This window comes from Rhinolophus ferrumequinum, chromosome 7 (genome assembly GCF_004115265.2).
Source record: "Rhinolophus ferrumequinum isolate MPI-CBG mRhiFer1 chromosome 7, mRhiFer1_v1.p, whole genome shotgun sequence".
Taxonomy (NCBI): Eukaryota; Metazoa; Chordata; class Mammalia; order Chiroptera; family Rhinolophidae; genus Rhinolophus; species Rhinolophus ferrumequinum.
Genome location: NC_046290.1, coordinates 90,024,922 through 90,044,196, shown reverse-complemented (window position 1 = coordinate 90,044,196; position 19,275 = coordinate 90,024,922). Strand labels below are relative to the sequence as shown.

The 19,275-nt window shown below is 39.6% G+C and overlaps 1 protein-coding gene and 1 pseudogene across 2 annotated transcripts in view; both read right to left on the bottom strand.

Annotated features, from left to right (window-relative positions):
* Window positions 1-13,723, bottom strand: part of LOC117024570 (cytochrome P450 3A12-like) — a 60,864-nt gene extending 47,141 nt beyond the window's left edge. The window contains exons 1-4 of one of the 2 annotated variants that reach the window (XM_033109987.1): window positions 13,533-13,723; window positions 9,919-10,012; window positions 7,791-7,843; window positions 4,820-4,919 (exon numbers count right to left, since the gene is read on the bottom strand). In XM_033109987.1, coding sequence (XP_032965878.1) covers window positions 4,820-4,919; window positions 7,791-7,843; window positions 9,919-10,012; window positions 13,533-13,603 — 318 coding nt within the window. In that variant the 5' untranslated portion in view covers window positions 13,604-13,723. The remainder of the gene's footprint in view (window positions 1-4,819; window positions 4,920-7,790; window positions 7,844-9,918; window positions 10,013-13,532) is intronic. The other variant, XM_033109986.1, reaches the window with a different exon arrangement.
* A 4,770-nt stretch (window positions 13,724-18,493) lies between these two features.
* LOC117024643 (elongation factor 1-alpha 1-like) lies at window positions 18,494-19,062 on the bottom strand (annotated as a pseudogene).
* Between the last annotated feature and the right edge of the window lie 213 nt (window positions 19,063-19,275).

Below are 19,275 nucleotides of genomic sequence, written 5' to 3'. Positions count from 1 at the left end.
ATACACCTGTAAGTACTGGGGGTGCCAAAATAATGTATACAAGTGGACACTTTGGTCACTGCTGCTCAAGCAGTAGTTTGTCGTAACCAGAAGTGTCTGGACGCTGATGGTAACCACTTTGAGCACCTCTTATAATTGCAGAGTCTTATAATACAAGTCAAACTTGACTTGTATTCATCTTTTGTTATTCGTATATATTGAATATTACAATTTTAATAGTTTTTTTCCTTTCTTAAAATGTGTATACATTTTTTGGCATCCCCTGTATATAGTGCAGTACAGGGAATATAGTCAATGATATTGCAGTAGCTATGTATGGTGTCAGATGGGTAGTAGCCTTAGTGGGGTTGTCACTTTGTGGGTAAACATCTAATCAATATGTTGTTTTGAACATGTAAAACAAATTTTTTAAATGTTTTTAAAATGAAAAAGAAAAAAAAGGCTGAAAACCTCCCAAACCTGTGGAAATACATGGAAAGCCGGGCACATGAGGCTCAAAGGTCCCCAATGGGTTGATCTAAAACACCTCTCAAAGACACATTAAAATAAAAATGTCAAAAATCAAAAACAGAGAATCTTGAAAACAGCAAGAGAAAAGGACTCATCACATACAAGGGAACCCTCATAAGGCTATGAGCAGATTTCTCAGAAGAAACCTTCAAGGCAAGAAGACAGTAGGATGATATATTCAAAGTGCTGAAAGATTAAAAGAAAAACTACCAACCAAGAACACTTTGCTCAGAAAAGTGGTCCTTCAGAAATAAGGCAAACATAAAGACATTATCAGACAAAAAAATGTGGAAAGAGTTCATCACCATAAGAATTGCCTTACAAGAAACACTAAAGGAAGATCTTCAAGATGGAAAGAAAGGACACTAATAAAGTGAAACATATGAAAGTATAAAACTCACTGGCAAATGTAAATATATAGTCAAATTCAAAATGCAGTAATATTATAATGGTGGTGGGCAAATCAATTATAACTCTAGTATAAAGGTTAAAAATAAATATAGCTCAAATAATTTAATGGATATCTAATACAAAAAGATGTAAATATTAACACCAAAACATAAAATGGGGACAAAGTTAAGTTGTTATCAGCTTAAAATAGACTGTTACAGCTATGAAATATTTCTTGTAAGCCCCTGGTAACCACAAAGCAAAAACCTATAGTAGATACAGAAAAGAAAAAGGAATCAAAGCACACTACTATAGAAAATTATGAAATTCCCCCCAAAAATCAAGAAGACAGGAGAAGGAACAAGGGATCTATGACACACCCGGATTAACAAAATGGCAGTAGTAAGTCATTATCTATCAATAATTGCTTTCTATACAAATGGAGAGATGAATGGATAAAGAAAATGTAGTTGTGTATGTGTGTATATGTGTGTGTGTGTACACGCACATATGTGGGCACGTGCATACACACACACAATGAAACTTTATTCAGCCTTAAAAAGAAAGAAATCCTGCCATTTGCGGCAACATGGATGAAACTGGAGGAGAATATGCTAAGTGAATTCAGTCAAATACAGAAGGGCATGTATCACATAATCTCACACAGAATCTAAAAAATAATTGCCAAACTCATAGTAAAAGAATAGAATGGTTATCTGAACATGAAGGAAAGGAAAGATATCGATCAAAGGATACAAACTTTAATTATAAGATGAATAAATTCTGGAGACCTAATGTAAGGCATGGTGAGTATAATTAATAATATTGTATTTTCAACACTTGAAATTTACTAAGAATAGTAGATCTTAAATGTTCTTACCACACACCAAAAAAGATAATTATGAAAAGTGATGGATATGTTCATTCATTTGTGGTAATCATTTTACAATGTATGCATATATTAAAATATCACACTGTGTGCCTTAAATATATACATTTTTATTTGTCAAAATAAATATATAAAAATTCAAAAATGGTGAAAACAGAATGCTTCCCCCTTAGGTCAGGAACAAGGCAAAAATGTCCACTCAAAGCACTATTATATAATATCATACTGGAAGTCCTAGCTAGGGCAGTAAGACAAAAAGTAGAAATAAAAGGCATAGAGATTGGAAAGCAAAAAAATCGAAGCATCCCTGTTTTCAGGTAACATAACTGTCAATGTGAAAATCTCAAGGAATACAAAAAGAAAACCTCTAGAACTAATAAATGAGCTCAGCAAGATTGTAGGATACGAGTCAACAGAAAAATCATTCCCATTTCTATATAATAACAATGACTATCTGAAAACACTACCATTTACAATCCAAAGAAAATGAAATACTTGAGGTGTAAATTTAACAAAACATGGATAGAATTCCTATGCTGAGAACTACAAAATATTGGAGAAAGGAATCAAAGAAAACCTAAATAAATCGAGAGACATACCATATTTTGCCACATATTTTGCCATTTTTTCCCCCAGAAAACTATGTTTTCAAATTTTATTTAAGGGGAAACAGAAAACCTAGAACTATGAAAAAACTGAGTTTTCCCAGGCTATTTGAAATTGAGTTTTAACACATCCTCAAGTAGCAGACAATCTCTACCTCATTTAAACTTTCAGAAAAGAAAAAATAAAAGCTTCTGCCTCATTTGAGGGACTAGTACATTCCAACATCGACAGTCTGTACAAGAATACACAAATGCAGGCCAAATTTATTCACACGTATATAAAATGTCACATGAAGAATTAGCAAATTCAGTCCAGCAGATTATTTTTAAAAATCCACCACAAAAAAGCAAGATTTATCCTAGAAATGTAAATTTGTTTCAGGAAAAATTAGATCCATGCACACTTTTTTGACCAAATTTGTGAGGGAAAATTAAGGATGTGCATTATACATGGGAGTACTAATTCCATATCTCTATAAGTGTTTTTAATTCTTTTATTTATGCCTATAAGTTAAAAGTGGAACTCTAGGAGCCGGCCCGGTGGCTCAGGAGGTTAGAGCTCCATGCTCCTAACTCTGAAGGCTGCTGGTTCGATTCCCACATGTGCCAGTGGGCTCTCAACCACAAGGTTGCCAGTTCAACTCCTTGAGTCCTGCAAGGGATTGTGGGCAGCGCCCCCTGCAGCTAAGATTGAACACAGCACCTTGAGCTGAGCTGCCTCCTGAATGGCTCAGTTGGTTGGAGTGCGGGCTCTCAACAACAAGGTTACCAGTTTGACTCCTCCAGTCCCGTGGGCTCCACCCCCTGCAACTAGAAAACGGCAACTGGACTTGGAGCTGAGCTGTGCCCTCCACAACTAAGACTGAAAGGACAACAACTTGACTGGGAGAAAAGGCCTGGAAGTACACACTGTTCCCCAATAAAGTCCTGTAAAAAAAAAAGTGGAACTCTAGAAATATGTATTATAAGACTCTGAAAATTATAAGAGGTGCTCTAGAAATATGTATGCAAAATAACACTCTGGAATGCAATAATCGGTTTTGTTGAACTTACGATGAACGTGCAACTACAAAGAGTTCTTAGCCTTCTATGACGCATAAATATCATAAATTTGTTATTGGTATATAAATTTTCTTGAACCTTGTATTTGTTCTTGTGTTTTGTAATTATTTGTCACATAAAATTTCTTGTACCATAATATGTTAAAAAATAACGCTAAAATTTCTTCATAATACAAAAAACAAGTACCTAAATGTAAACACACAAAATTTTGAATTAAAAAATTGAAACAAAAGATTTTTCCCAAAAAAATTTGGGCCAAAAACGTGGGTGCAAATTATACATGAAAGAATATTATACATGGGAAAATACAGTACTGTGTTCATGGATTGAAAGACTTCACCTAGCAATGATACAGATTTTCTCCAAATTGCTCTATATGATTACTTTCAATTCTTATAAAAATCTCAGCAATTTTTTTTTTTTTGGTAAATCTAGATTATCTTAGCTTAACTTTGTATGGAAAGTCAAAGACATAGAATAGCTAAAACAATTGTGAAAAATAGGTGGGATGATAATTCATTCTACATGTTGAGACTTACTATATAGATACAGTAATCAAAATTATGTGGTACTGGTGGAGGGTAGATACATAGATCAATGAACAGAAAAGAGAATGAGAAATATTCTCAACTGATTTATCACAATGGTGCAAAAACTATTCAAGGAGGAAGGCTAGCCTTTCCACAAATGGTGCTGCAGCAATTAGACATCCATAGGCAATAAACAAATAAACAAACATTGGCCTAAACTTCATACCTTATATAAAAATTAGAATAAAATGGATCATAGACTTAAACGTAAAACATAAATCTTTATAACATTTAGAAAAGTAGAAATTCTTCAGGACCCAGGGCTAGGTGAAGAGTTTTCACACTTAGCACCAAAGGCACAACCCATAAAAGGAAAAATTGATAAATTGGTTTCATCAAAATTAATGTTTGCTTTGCTAAAGGCCCTGATAAGAGGAAAAGATAAGCTACACATTGTGACTAAGAAAAATAGTGAGAGGGAAACTTATGTTGATGGAACAGTTCTGTATCTTCATTGTGGTGGTGGTTACACAAATCTTCACATAGGAGAATTTTTATAGAGACACAAGCACACACACAAATAGTGCACAGAAAACTGATGAATCTGAATAAGCTCTATATTGATATTGGCTAGTACCAATATCAATTTTGTGCTTTGATATTGTACTATAGTCATACAAGATATTACCAATGGAGGAAACAGAATGAAGGGTACATAGCATGGGAGCTTCCTGGATTTTTAGGCAACTTTCTGTTTATCCATTATTACTTCAAAATTGAAATTTAATAAACAAATAAATAGATTTTAAATTAAAAAAAGAATGAATGCCTACCCGCCGGTTTGTGAACACAGAATAACATTCTTTTACCAGTACTGTTTTGATCATGTCTGGATCTGTGATAGCCAACACAGGCTGTCGACCATCATAGAATCTGTGTCGGGAAAACAGAGTTGATTAAATTTAACAAGCCAATATCTGCAGACGCAGCCACACTTGGAAGTCCAGACTTTCCTTTGATCTTACATAATCCATATTTCTACAGATCATGATTAGAAATAATATTAGCACATTTCTTAAGTCCAGGTGGTGTGCACATGGGCATTTTCTATACCATCATATATAATTTTTTGTAAGTTTGAAATATTTATTTTTTATCTTGCTTTTTTAAATTTATATTTTAGAAATCTTTATCAGCACAGAGAATTTTCTCATTATTTTGAGCTGCAAAATAATTCTTTGTATAAATTTACACTGCAGTGTAATTAGCTACTGATGAACATTTAGATTCCACCCCAACCTTTTACTACAGCAAACAATGAGGCAATGATTAACTTTCTACTCACATTATTTTGCTTGTGTGCAAGTATATTTGAATAATGAAATCTCAGAAATGTTACTCTTGAATCAAAGAGTTATATACATTTGTAATCTTAATAGATATTACCATATTGCACACATTAGAAATTATATCCAACTTATATACCCAATAACAACAAATGAGAGTGTGATTACTTTATTGTCCTATTACACACAAAGAAGTATGTTATTAAACATGTGAGTTAATATATCTAAAGCACTTAGAACAGTGAATGGAACATAGTAAGGGAGTGTTAATTATTTTATTAATCAAAAAAGAAATTAGGTTAGTAAACAGTTGAAGGAAAGTAAATTATCTGGGAACAGAAAAAAATGAGAGTCCACCCACTCAGTCATTTAAAAATACACTTTTGAAGATACATCAAAACATGAAAAATGCATATGACGTTATACTACATGAAATATACAGACATATACAGACATACTGATCACAGAAATATACAGACATACTGATCACAAATATGTAAAAATGTGTCTGCAAACGAAAAAGACTTGAAACGCTCAAAAAGATCTAGTAGGAATATGAATGATTTATTTACCCTATTTTCCAAAATTTGTTTAGTAGTTTACAATTCCTTTAAAAAAATATTATTTTAACTATTAAAGTTGAGTCCTGGTTAGGACTAAGATTAGAAAATTTTAAAACAAAAAGACAAAGAGAATAAAAAAATACAGAGGAGCATGCACAATTAATTTAAACATATCTTCTTTTCATTGCTTATATTTATTCTATATGTGGGTCAACGGGGCCCTTAGCTCCATGTGGGTGACATCTGTTAGCAGCATGGCAAGCCCACTTTTGACATATGTACCACGTAAAGTGCACTCTTTCTGTGTGATACATTCTTATGTGGCCTGATCTCCTGACTGGTTTGCTATAAGTTTAATTACACCATCCTCTGGCATTTTATTGTTTACAATAAATCAGTTGCATCAGCTAGAACAAAATGGAAATTTTTCCACAAGACTCACTATTCTTTCTTTGACTTCATGGAGGAATTTCAAATGCTTTTGTGATCAAATATAAAAATGGTTGAGAACCACTGCCCTTAATGCAGCCCATTTCCGAAAAAAAAAATGTTCTAAAACTCAGAAGGTTTAAGTAGGTGTTGAATACATTTAGTGTTGAAGCAGTGACATAAGTGATTGTGGTGGCACTTGGGTCGATCAAATTGATCATATTTCTTGGATAAGTCCCCTTCCCCATCATGTTTTTACAAAAACACCTGGGTGGAGAGACAGTGGTTTTCGGTCACCTTTTATATCCATGATCTCATACCAGCCTTACTATTTCTTCCACTACTAGTTAACATTCAGATTCTTGGGCCCCAGTTCAGATCCTCCAGATTCAGTGTTGCTAGGGGGTGGGCCCCAAGAATCTGCGTTATTAACAAGCTCTCCCTGGTGGTTCTTATATACATCCAAGCATGAGAACCATTTGCTAAACAAAGAAAGAGACTCCACCCAGACCTCACAAGTAGGAAATGTTGGAAGGGGCAGTTTGAGCTGGACCAGAGGTGATCCAGTGCTATGTGTTCATTCTACTCCATCACGCAGACTTTCTGGGCCACGCCAACTCAGTAGAACTGTATGGTTTCTGTCGACTTGAGAGAAGATGGCCAGTACAGAGAGATAAAGCCTTCTCCCACTTGCTTCTAGCATGCAAGCACCATGTTACACCTCTCCCACTGCTCTCACCACACCTCCAGCAGCTCCGAAGAGGACCAGCTGCTGGAACTGGCCTAGGCCACTCCATACAATCCTCAAGTCCACCAGCTCACCAGGAAACAGGGTGGTTTGGAAATATGCTACATCTCCTCAAAGTAGGAGAATAGGGTAGATAAAGCAATACTTGTATAATCTAAACTTCTATTGAAAAGTCTTGGCCTTAAATTCATTTAAAATTCCAAACTCCATACTTGCCCAGAGAGTAAAAAACATTGAGCAGAAATAATTTTCCATTGTGTGTACCTATACCCACAGCCCATTTTTAAAATGACATAATAAATCCAAATTTTATTTTAAAATGTTTGGATTTTTAATTAATAGTGAATCATGTGGGAAATGCTCATGACATGCATTTATGAGCATAAACTAAAAAACTCTGAAATAATGCACTTTATCCAATTAAAGGTGACCTAAGGAAGGAAAAATAAAGAAGGGGAGAACGATTAAACCCTGGACAGAGAGAGATGTCAGGAGTCCCTGGGCCACCAAATCTGGAGTCTAGTGATAACCGGCACCTCTCCAGCCGATTCAGAATGTAGACCTGGACACCTGGTGACATATCGGATCCCTGGTAGAATAAGCCTCCAAAAGGTTTATAATAATACTATAGGCTGAGATTGTCTTCAACACCACGGGGTGGGTGTGGGGTCTCATTAGATCAGCAAGGCTATGCAATGGAAGTTTCCAGTATACTCACCCCCACATATTTCCATACTCTTCAAAACATTTCTTGTCAAAATCCCATAAACCCTGCAGAGAAACAAAATTAGATTATTAATCTAAATGTACTGAAACCTATCTCTAATTGGGACGAGAATAATTCAAAGTTCATGAAATCAGGCTTACTGTCTTTCACTGTCAGGTAGAGGGAAACTCTTACTCAGAGGTGTCTTGGGAAATGGAGAAAAAATAAAAGAGATATTTGAAATGGAGAATTTAAAATCACTCTTGAAACTTCTGTGACTAGTACAGATACTGAATGACTTACCCTTCCTTTATTATGATATTAACTAACTCCTTGTCTTTCTGAAGGCTTTTGTTGTGCATGAGTTGCCTCTAAAATCTCCTAAACCCCAGAATTATTACCTCCATGGACACTGAGAACTGAAGCTGAGGGAAAGTAAGAGTGGCCTGCGCACTCTTTGATCTCCTGGTTAAGCATTATTTTCATTTATCTCATGAGCCCTCTCTAGAATTCCAGCAGAATTAGGAAGTTTGACACACCAGTGACCCCTTTTACTCCAGCAGATTTAATAAATCTGAGACACATTTGTTGAGTAAGAAACTGACTGAGGGAATGAATGAATGACAAAGTGGATTTGCCTTCTGGTTTTCCAGCTCAACGTGGAAAAGCTGGGGAGATGGCACCATTCCACCAGGTCTGAGCAAATTAACACACTTGTTCTGAGTTTTTACTTCTGTCACTTAAAAAACAAATCTTCCGATTGCTAAGTTTCGGCTGTGATATTAGATGTTTTAACTATGCAAAAGAAGGTCCCAGAAATACGGGTCTAGGGGTACATCTATATGGAGTTGATCCAGGCAAGGTGGAAAGGAAATTATTGCTTTTTCAGAGGTAAAAACTATGGGAAGTTTTTAGACTAATAGAAACACTGAAGACCTCAGTTGGAGGAGAATTAGGATCTGAGAAACAAACCTCTGGTCTTGTTTGGGAAAGGAAATCTGGGCAGAGAGCAGCCAGCACGCAAGGCTCTGCCTTCTGGCCTGAGGGATGTGAGCTGGTAACCTTTTGTCCAGGGGCCACACCCTGGGTGAAGCATAAGGGGAGGATATATCATGAAGTCCGCACCAAAATCCACAGTCCATATGTCAACTACTATATTCCATTCAGTTAAATTCAATTTTTTTTATTATTTTGTCAAATAATCTCCTTTCTAGTGATTTTGTATAAGTAATTCTTTCTCACTTACAAAAACCCCACACAACTCATTTAGAGGTTAAATATCTGCAGCTGATAGACAGCCCCCACGTTGCCTCAGTTATACCTGCTCAGACTCACCCATAGGTGCCTCCTCTGAGGGCAGAGAAGTAAAGCAGAAAGCTCTTGTTCCATTTCTCTTGTTCCCCAAAGTCGTCAAGGTGAGCAAAGGGTGAGTAGGAGCCATGGATATAACTACAGGCATTTAGCAGTTCTTAGAGAATTCATGTAGGCAAATTCCCCGATGGTGAACACTTGGGCTGCCAAATACACTGAAGTTTCGAAGCTATCCAGGAGGAAGGGAGCAAGAGCCACCAGGAGCTCATGCTACGAGCAGGAAGTCTACTCTAGCCTATACCCGTAATGAGGCAGTGCCACTCACCTCCTTCATGCTTTTCACCTAATAGTAAGTACGATTACGCCTGTCTAGGGGTCTTCACCTGGCTGCAAGAAAATGCTTCTCACGATGCTCACAGGTGGGAACACCAAGTCCTGTGCTGCACCAGCCAGAGGGCACTGTTGCCCAACTGAGGCAAGACCTGAGACTCCTAACAGCTGACAACAGAGCCCTGGGGTAAACCTGGCCCAGCGCTGGGTGGGGCATATGACACCCTTTCCGGAAAGTGCGAAACCTCAGAACGTCCTCCTGAGGAGGGCACTTTGACTATGAAACTCAGCTGGGACAGACAATGGAATTGTAACCGCAATATAAGATGTCAGAGGGGTAGTAGATTGGGGGCGGGGGGTTAGCATCGTGAGGGATGTAAATGTCTAACTATTACAATGTTTTGTACACCTGAAACTAATAATGATAAAAAAAAAGACTATAAACAAAAATGGTACTCTAAAATAAAAGAGAGAAAGAGGGAGCCCAAACACCACTCACCTTACGGTAACCCAGAACAGTTCCAAAAAAAGGCACAGGTTTCGGCCCAGGAATTCCCAGCTTCTTAAAAAGTCCATGTGTAGAGGTCCCATATCTATAAAGTAAAAGAGATCGCAAGTCTCTGACTGGAAACTGAAACAGTCAAGGGGAGGTAACATGTAGATGATAAATAATAAAGCAATTCCAACAGCAATAATTCCATTCACTCGTCATCTCCTTTCTCACTTCCACTGGGAGAGTCACAAAAACTAATGGTGATCAGCTAACAGGAGCTGAAGACTTCAGGGCCCCAATCCTAGAGTGAATGCTTGATAAATGTTTCCAGATTGGAGCGCTCCCAAGAGGCTCAGGTTGGAATTCTTCCAGAAAATTCACTCACATCTATTTAGTAAGAGGACACTTCCATGATTTTGTAGATTCTAATTCTAGGCAGAAAAAGGAAAAAGGTTTTTCTGCTCCAATGATGAGATTTTGCAAAACTGCATCCATCAGTGATTGAAGGTTAGTGAGAGCCCACCGAGACAGTGTTCTTACAGTTTGCTCTGTGACTTTATGCTTTTCCTTCCCTCTAGCTCCTGACCCTGTTTTAGGATCTGGATCTTCTTAAATATATAATCACAAAGAGGCCTTGAACTAGCCACAGTGTGCTCATTTCTATAGCACGAAACTGGGTTCAAGGCTTCCATTGTCCTCATAGCCTTTCAGCTACACCCATGTTCTCAGGAAATTTCGTGCCTTGTGCTCTAGAGAAGAGTGATTGTCCCACACGTGCCCTGAATGAAACTGTGTAAAGGAACCAATGACTAAATAATGCATTTCCAGACCATTCTTCCCTTGGTGGCATCTGGTCCTCCAGCCTATGATGGTCACCTGCTAAGCAGTGCCAGGCTCACGCCGTTTGTCATGATGGCCAGTCACCACGCAGTTGGTTTACTGGCTCTGTGTGTCAACTATCTCAAAATCCCATTAAAGCTGGTGCTTCCTCCGGCAGGCCTGCCTGAAATTGATCTCCATGTGTCATATGTGGAGTCCCACAGCTGGGGGCTCTGGAACCTTGCAAGCCTTCCCACTCCAGGGTTATTGAGAGAGGTCAGAGGGGAGGACGAAGAGAGGCTGAGGAAGAGGCCGTTGGCAACTATTTTAACCATGAAGCTTCTAGGCCTACAAGACTAAGCCCATAGAGGCAGATTAGGGAATTATGGCTGAAAAGCAGGCTGTGTATGATGGTCCCATGCACCCTACAAATGCTTTCAGCTGAAAGATAGGTGGCCTTGCAAACAGGGTACCTTCCTGTTGATAGCAAAAGACGCGTTATACAACATAAAATTCGTAACTGCAAAATGTTCCAGAGAGCTGAATTAAGACCTTGTCTGCTCTTTTTTTGTGGTTACTCTTTAAGAAAGTATGGTACCCTAAAATTCTGTACAAATTTAGGTAATCTTATAATATGTGATTAAATAAACCCCCAAATTGCATGAAACGACTTATGCTGAAAGGCACAATGGAGGCAGTACGGCCAAGTACAGCTGGGTGTTTAGATCCTTCCTACAGAAAGTTGGTAGAAATGTGAGCCCTGACTGTCAAAAATGGGGTACTCTTGGTTCATGCCATCTTAGTTCCTTCCTTCACCATGACAACCATGGCAAATCAAATAACCAGTTTTTGCTTCTGAACTTTCATGTTACATAAACTCTCAAGTGAGGCTAAGCAATTGAATGAAAGTGTCAGCAACATTGATCCCAAGGGAAAACCTAAGGTCTAAACTCACAGGTTTCCATATCAAGGCAGAGAGTGGGCTGGGGGGACTATTCTTTCCAGCTTCCCTCTTTTTGGTAGAGTAATACTGCTTTGGTACAAATGAAGGGGCTAACATAAAGCCAATCATTTCTATTGCATTTACATTGTGTGGGCATAAGAGGATACTCTCTACAGCCACCAACCCTTGGCTGTACCAGTGTTACTTAAGGCTAGAGTGCTGTGTATCCACTGGTGACAGTAGTGGATACTGTCACATAATATGATTTAGATGGTGTCTCTGACCCCAGGCTTCAAGCAGATGAGATGCTTCCCCTGCTGCCCTGTGAGTGACCTCCTGTGGGCCAGGACCCAGAGTATCTGGGGGAAATATTCTCCCACTTCATCCAGACTGCTGCCTGGATGTCTCTTTTACCATCAGTAGCTCACAATCTTGTTTGATCACCTGCACTGTGAGATTAAAATAACCAGCTGAGCAGGTATATTTAAAAACATATACACAATCTATATCATAAAAGTATATTTTGTACACTAGACTCATTTCCTGACATTATTCTAGAAGGGTAAGGTTATTTATACAACTTTGTAGCCACAGATCCTGAATCAACAGCCCTATTTTTATCCTCCAGAAAGAACATGCTGGGACTAGTTTTATCTCAGTAAAATAATCTAGCATTAAATAGAATAAAATTAAACATCATCAATATTTTTAAAATGTGATCAGATGAAAACTATGTTGCCACAATACCCTGTCGTCATAACATTTCATTCAAAGAATGAAACAAAGTTTATATTTTGTATACTCATGTCATCATGATTTCCTACTCTTCATGAAAGTGAAAATGGGAAATGGAGGGGGCCTTCTCTACCCATACATAAAAAATAACTCCTCTCCCAACCTGCTCCATGATGCCCAGAATCCCGCCCTTGAACGGAATTCCTCTGCTAGGTGATTTGATTCATCCTCCTGTACTGTAACTTCAAGGGAAAAAAAGTATTTAAATTCCAATTGGTTTGTAGGTTTGTGGCTTTACACGCTGTTAGCAGATTTTATATTGCGGGAACATAAATCGCTATTTTGATGATGACCTTCCCCAAACCAGGAAGGAAAAGGTGAAAGAAAAGAATATGATTTCAAGATTTTTGCCAAGTTTGTTTCGCTGTAAAGATTTCTCATTTAAGGATAGATATTTCTGTCTATTACATAGTGGGGGAATGAATCCTAGGAGGGGAGCACGAGGGGAGGGACACAGAAAAGAGGGAAGAGCCAGTGTGAAGAGAATGGTGGGGTAGTCTGCAACCCCCACGAAATCTGGGGTGTACTCTGGTACTTTGCATAAATGCTGCCAGGCAGTGGGAGTGCGGGGACAGGAAACAACCTAGTTACTCAAGCCCTAATCCTCCTACACATCTCTTAGAGTAGATACAGAGCTTGGAAAGTCAATGTAATGGGACACAAACCCTGTTCAGTCCCTTCTGCCTCCAGGATCCCCAGAGCTGGGAAAGGAGTGAGGACCCCACTGCACAGAGGCCAGTTGATTTTATCTGTGTCTGCTGAATTCTGGTTGATTAGTCTAGATCCATCCAAACTGGCAGTCAGTCAAAAGATCATCCCCAGGAGCAAATAATGTCACTAAACCTTCTGTGTTATAGAAATTAGGAGTTGGGGGTCACGGGGTGATACTCCTTCAACAGATTAGAGTAATATCAAGAATAACCCTTTGGTGTTTGAGTGCCCGATGCGTAAGCAGCTACCCCTTCATTAAATGTTTGATCTTCAAAACAGATAGGGGAAAGGGGGCCTGATTAGCTCCCCAAGTCCAGGGTTGCAGAGGACACATATTTGGACAATTACTCACAGATAGAGGAGCACCAGGCTGGTAGCCAGGAGAAGCCAGGTCTCTGTGGAAAAGCTTGGGATCAGGTTCATGGCCGTTTTCTTCTAAGATCCTCTACTCTGAGGCTCCCTTTCAGCAGTGTCTGCCAGTCTTTGCCAGCCTGTGCGCACAGAACTTCCCTTCCCCAGTGGATATTCAGTGAGACTGGATGTTTACGTGCTGGGAAAGGGGGTGGGGCTTCAGCTGCAGCCAGTAGAAAGGCCATCTGTGCTGCACCCGCCCTCTCCACCTTGAAAGTTGGCAAAGCATCATGGACACTCCACTTTGACCACCCCTGAGTTCATGTTCTGAGAGAAATCAATAAACAACTCACTCAGTCTTATCAGCAAGCCCAAAAGTTACAGAAACTCAAGTAAAGCCACTGGCCTGAAATCTCTAACCTGCCCTTGACTCCATGGCTACCTGCTCTAAAAAATACTTGAATTCCTTCAAACAAGGTAGGTCTACAAATCTTTACCCATGCAGTGTCTTCTGCCAAGAAATGTCTGTGTGCCCCCTAGAAGGCTCCTACTCATCCTTCAAAACTCAGGTCAGACAGAACCTTCTCTGTTAAAGTCTTTCTTTCCTTTTCTTTTTATTTTTTCTTTTTTAATTTTTATTGGGGAATATTGGGGAACGGTGTGTTTTTCTAGGACCCATCAGCTCCAAGTCAAGTAGTTGTTTTCAATCTAGTTGTGGAGTCATTGTTTTCAATCTAGTTGTGGAGTCATTGTTTTCAATCTAGTTGTGGAGGGCTCAGCTCACTGGTCCATGTGGGACTCAAATTGGCCAAGTTGGTGTTATGAGCACTGTACTCTAACCAACTGAGCCAACAGGCCACCCCCTTTCTTTTTAAAATAAGGTTTATTGGGGTGACATTGCTTAGTAAAATTAGATAGGTTTCATGTGTACAAGTCTATATACATCATTTATATGTTGCGTTATGTGTTCACCACCAGAGTCAGTTCTCCTTCCTTCACCATATATTAACCTCTTCTACCACCCCCACTCTCCCCTTACCCTCTGGCAACCACTAAACTGTTGTCTGTGTCTATGAGTTTTTGTTTTTTTTTGTCTTGTTTGTTTCTTGCTTTCAGTTTTATATCCCACATATGAGTGAAGTCATAGGGTTGTTGATATTTTCTGTCTCATCAGCTATTAGGGAAATGCAAATCAAAACCACAATGAGATGACACCTCACACCTGTTAGAATGGCTATTGTCAACAGGACAAGTAACAACAAGTGTTGAAGAGGTCGTGGAGAAAAACAAACCCTCATATACTGCTGGTGTGAATGTAAATTGGTACAACCACTATGGAAAACAGTATGGAGGTTCCTCAAAAAAATTGAGCATGGAATTACCACATGACCCCGCAATCCCGGTTCTGGGTATCTACCCAAAAAATTTGAAAACATTTATCCTTAAAGATATATGTACTCCTATCTTCATTGCAGCATTATTCATGGTGGTCAAGACATAAAAATAGCCAAAATAGCTTTCAGTAGATGATTGGATAAAGAAGACATGGTCCACATACATAATGGAATACTACTCGGCTGTAAGTAAAGAGAAATACTGCCATTTGAGGCAACATGGATGGATCATGAGAATTATCATGCTAAGTGAAATAAGTCAGACAGAAAAAATAGAATCTTTTCTTAACCAAACTCCTTGAACAGGTAAAATCACTTCCTCCTCTGGACAATTTCTGTTCTCTGTACACAAGTCTTCTCTTGTCCTTTCTACCCTCCAGCACCACTATTGGTCTTCCCACCAAGTTCCTTTAACAGATTGAGAGCTTGTCAAGGGCACAGTCTGGGTATTAATTACCATTATGTTCCTAGTCCCTAGGAGAGCACTTTATGCAGAGTGGTGGAGTTGATTTGGTAGAGGTGAGGTTACTGTGTGCCCAGTGCATTCTTTCCTTGTGGCTCTTTGGTGACTACACCATCTTCCTGGATTGTTACTACAACAAGAAGGCCTGGTTGTGCCTCAGCCACCATCACTTCAAGTTCAGGCCGATGCATCAGGATTTCATTGACAAAGGGCCCCTGAAGTAGAGGCAACATGTGGACAAAGGGGATGGCTACACCAAACTTATCAATTCATGTTACTTTATTTCCTGCCCCTCAGAGGGTCCTACAGTAGAAAAACAGACAGGTTCATGACAAAAGAATGGCTCCCTCTCTCTGGAAACACCACAAGCCCAAGAACAATGGGTGTGAAGAGAAGAACAGCAGCTTGGATTGCCAACTAGACGCTGATCACCTAAGCCACAGCAGACATGGCAAATGTCACTATGGGTAATACACACAGTATACAGGACTGCAGAAAGATGACATGAGATTTTTTCTGGGGCAAAAGGGGTCATAGCAGAGGTGACTTCCTGCTTTCAGATCTGTGGGGGCATTTTTAATGGGCACTGAGGAGCTGGTAAGGAAAGGCATATAGTAGCAATCAGTGTCACCTGTGACACCCTCCAGAACCCCACCGCCCCACCCCTGCCACATTCCTGATGGGAGAAATGTGAGGCCTGAGCATCTGGAATTTCCACAGGCTCATTATCATCACTCAGATGCATGTTCTGTGTCTGCTTGGACTGAGACCCTGTGGATTATGTCACAAACAAAACCTCAAAGTTTCTTAATACACAAAGAAAGAGGAGACACTGAAATTGTGTTTGTGCACTTCCTTCTCTCTGCATCCTTTCTCACTTTCAGCCCTTCTGCAGGAAGTGATACTCATCCGTTGCCAATTCTTTAGGTCCCTCTGGCCTGAAGGTCCCCAGGGCTGCCTGACACTGGACTGAGTAGGTGGATGCCTCATTGGTAAGTGCAGTTAAGTCCCAACTATCTTACCCACTTCCTTTTATTTACTTGGAAGCCTGTCATGCAGCTGAAATTTCTACCATCATGGTTTGTCACCTTTGGGTTAAGGTTTTCTCCAGGAGGACATGTTAAATTCCATAGCTGCCACTGGAAAGTGTAATGCGCAAATATATCTATTCATCCACGCATTGAGTCAAGGACAAGTGGGTCAATGTTATGTGTCATATCGTGCCAGGCTGTGGGCTACAAGCCATACAGTCCCCGTCCTTGGGAGTGGCCTCCCAGTGGAGGGAGAGAGACACATAATGTTTCTGAGAAAGTGGCTTACCTCTGCAAAGTGTGGGATAATAGAGCCCTATAGAGAGGTAAGTAAGAAGGGGCTGCAAGCTTGAATACCAAGAAAAGGCAGACAGGGGAAGCTAAAAGATGATCCCTAGGAAAAGTAGGATAGAAAGTCCCAGGAATTCCAACACATTTCTTTCCCCTCTTGGTGTTCACACTGGGTGCTGTTATATAGGGTCATGCTACTGTCCCCAGTTTGTAGCTGTAGAAGCTGAAGCTCAGTGACTGCAAGTGGCTTCCCAAAAGGTACTCATTACAGCAGCATCTACAAATAAGCTAATGTGAAGGGAGACTGAAAAGTCTTCTGCTAAATGCCAGTAGTCAACATTTGCCGTTCCCTGATAAGGGTCACTATGGGAAATAGTGAAGATCCAAGGCTGCAATAACAATTGGTTAAAATTCTGGCTCCCCACAGTGACCCCCATAGCAGCACGCCTATGGGTCTTTCAGAAGAAAGGACTCCACTTCACTTCAACAGGAACAAAGACAAATGCAAGACTTTTCAGTCTCCCTTCATATTAGCTTATTTGTAATGTGTTGTGATAAATAGCTTTTGGGAAGCCACTTACAGTCACTGAATCACAGTTTCTACAGCTATAAACTGGGGACAGTAGCATGACCCTATTACTAGGGTCCCATACTAAGGGTACTGTTGGGTAGGGTCTCCTATCTATGCTCCCAACCAGAGAGGTACACAAAATACATCCAAACAAGGAAAGACTAGGTGTCATCTTATATCTATTAACTTAATTCACTCACCTAAACACAAAGCCTTTATTCTTCTTCTTGGAAACAAATCCTCTGTGAAAACTAATATCTTACCTTCCTCCAAGGTCACACTTGGCTGCAGTGATTTCACAACGAAACCTAATAAGACCATCCCCTGGTCCTATTCACCTCATGGACTGGTCCGGCTGCTTGAAATCTATTGCAGCAGCCATAGACTAGTCATTCATTGGGACTAAAGTGTAGCCAGCACTGTGTCTTAACCAATGCAAATGGCCTTGTTCCTCAAGTGGAAATAATAGAAGGTATGATTTTTGTGCCCCTTCCTCCCACAGAAGGAAACATCTAACATAAAGAGACTCACATACTAAGAGTTGTGCTGAATGTGTGAATAAATACACTGTGTGTCAGAGAAACACCACACACATCTCCTGTCTCTCAACTACTCATTTGTATATTTATGTGCTCGTCACCTACTTTTCAAACTCTGCTCTAAATGCTTAGGGTACAAATATGATTAGGACCCAGATATTATTCAGGTTGCTTTAGAGATCAATTAACAGATAATTATTTTATAGCCTAGTTAAAGTAATGGGTATGAGATACAAAATGTCCTCATCAACAGAGAATGGCTTATCTGCATTCTCTGTCTACTTAGCGAAAGGTCAATTGAATCTCAAATAACATTCAGGGAAGCATTAGGCTCAGATATCAGTACAATATGGTAGGTAATTGGGACTCAGTGATACAAGGAGCATGATCAGTCTGATATTTCTGTCTTTTTTAATGTTAGCCCAAGTGGCACCTTTTCTGGGATGACCCTTCTGAGATGCAGTGACCCAGAGAATTACTCACTGGATGAGGAGGAAATGTTGCTCTGAAATGATTAATGTGTTAGATTCAAATTTCACAGGTCACAATCTTTTTTTCACTTTTTTTTTTAACTTCCAATATCGCTTATTTTTCCTAGAAGCTGGATACAATTCACTGCAGCAAGACAATACTCAATATTACTGAAGCCTTATTTTAGGTTCTTTGGAATACTTCAGTATTTATAAATGTGAGAATTCACATTGAAGTAACTGACCTTAACGATTTCCTCATATCTCTTCTGGCTGTAAGGTGGCTCGGTGTAATTCCTTTCATGAACACCAACAATTAGTTGTTTCACACACCGCGTGTAAACCAAAAGGGCATACTCACGGGTCTACCCATTCTTGGATATACCAGTCTCACATTCACCAGCAACAATCAGGACTGCCCCGTCAGCCTGAGATGTGCCTGTGATCATGTTTTTTTTTTTGTGATCATATTTTTAATAAAGTCTCTGTGTCCAGGGGCATCAGTGATGGTCACGTAATACTTGCTGGTCTCGAATTCCCACAGGGAGATATCAATGGTGAGCCCAGGCTCACGTTCAGCTCTCAGTTTGCCCCCGACCCAGGCAGACTGGAAGGAGCCCTTTCCCATCTCGGCAGCCTCCTTCTCAAATTTTTTGATGGTTCTTTTGTCGATCCCACCACATTTGTAGATCAGATGACCTATACTGGGAGACTTGCTGGCATCTATGTGTCCAGTGAAAACGATGTTGATGTGTGTCCTTTCCTTTCCCATTTTGGATTAGATTTCGCAGGGGTTTTCACTACATCTGTGTTCTGGCAGCAAACCCATTGTGAAAAACAGACAGGTCATAATTTTGAATGTGCAAAAAATGAAAGCAAAGTTATGTATAACTCAGCTCTCAACTCCCCATCTTCTCTATAGCACAAAACTTGATCTTGCCAATTCACTGTAACCAGTTGGTATCTAAGTTTTGGTAGCTGGGCC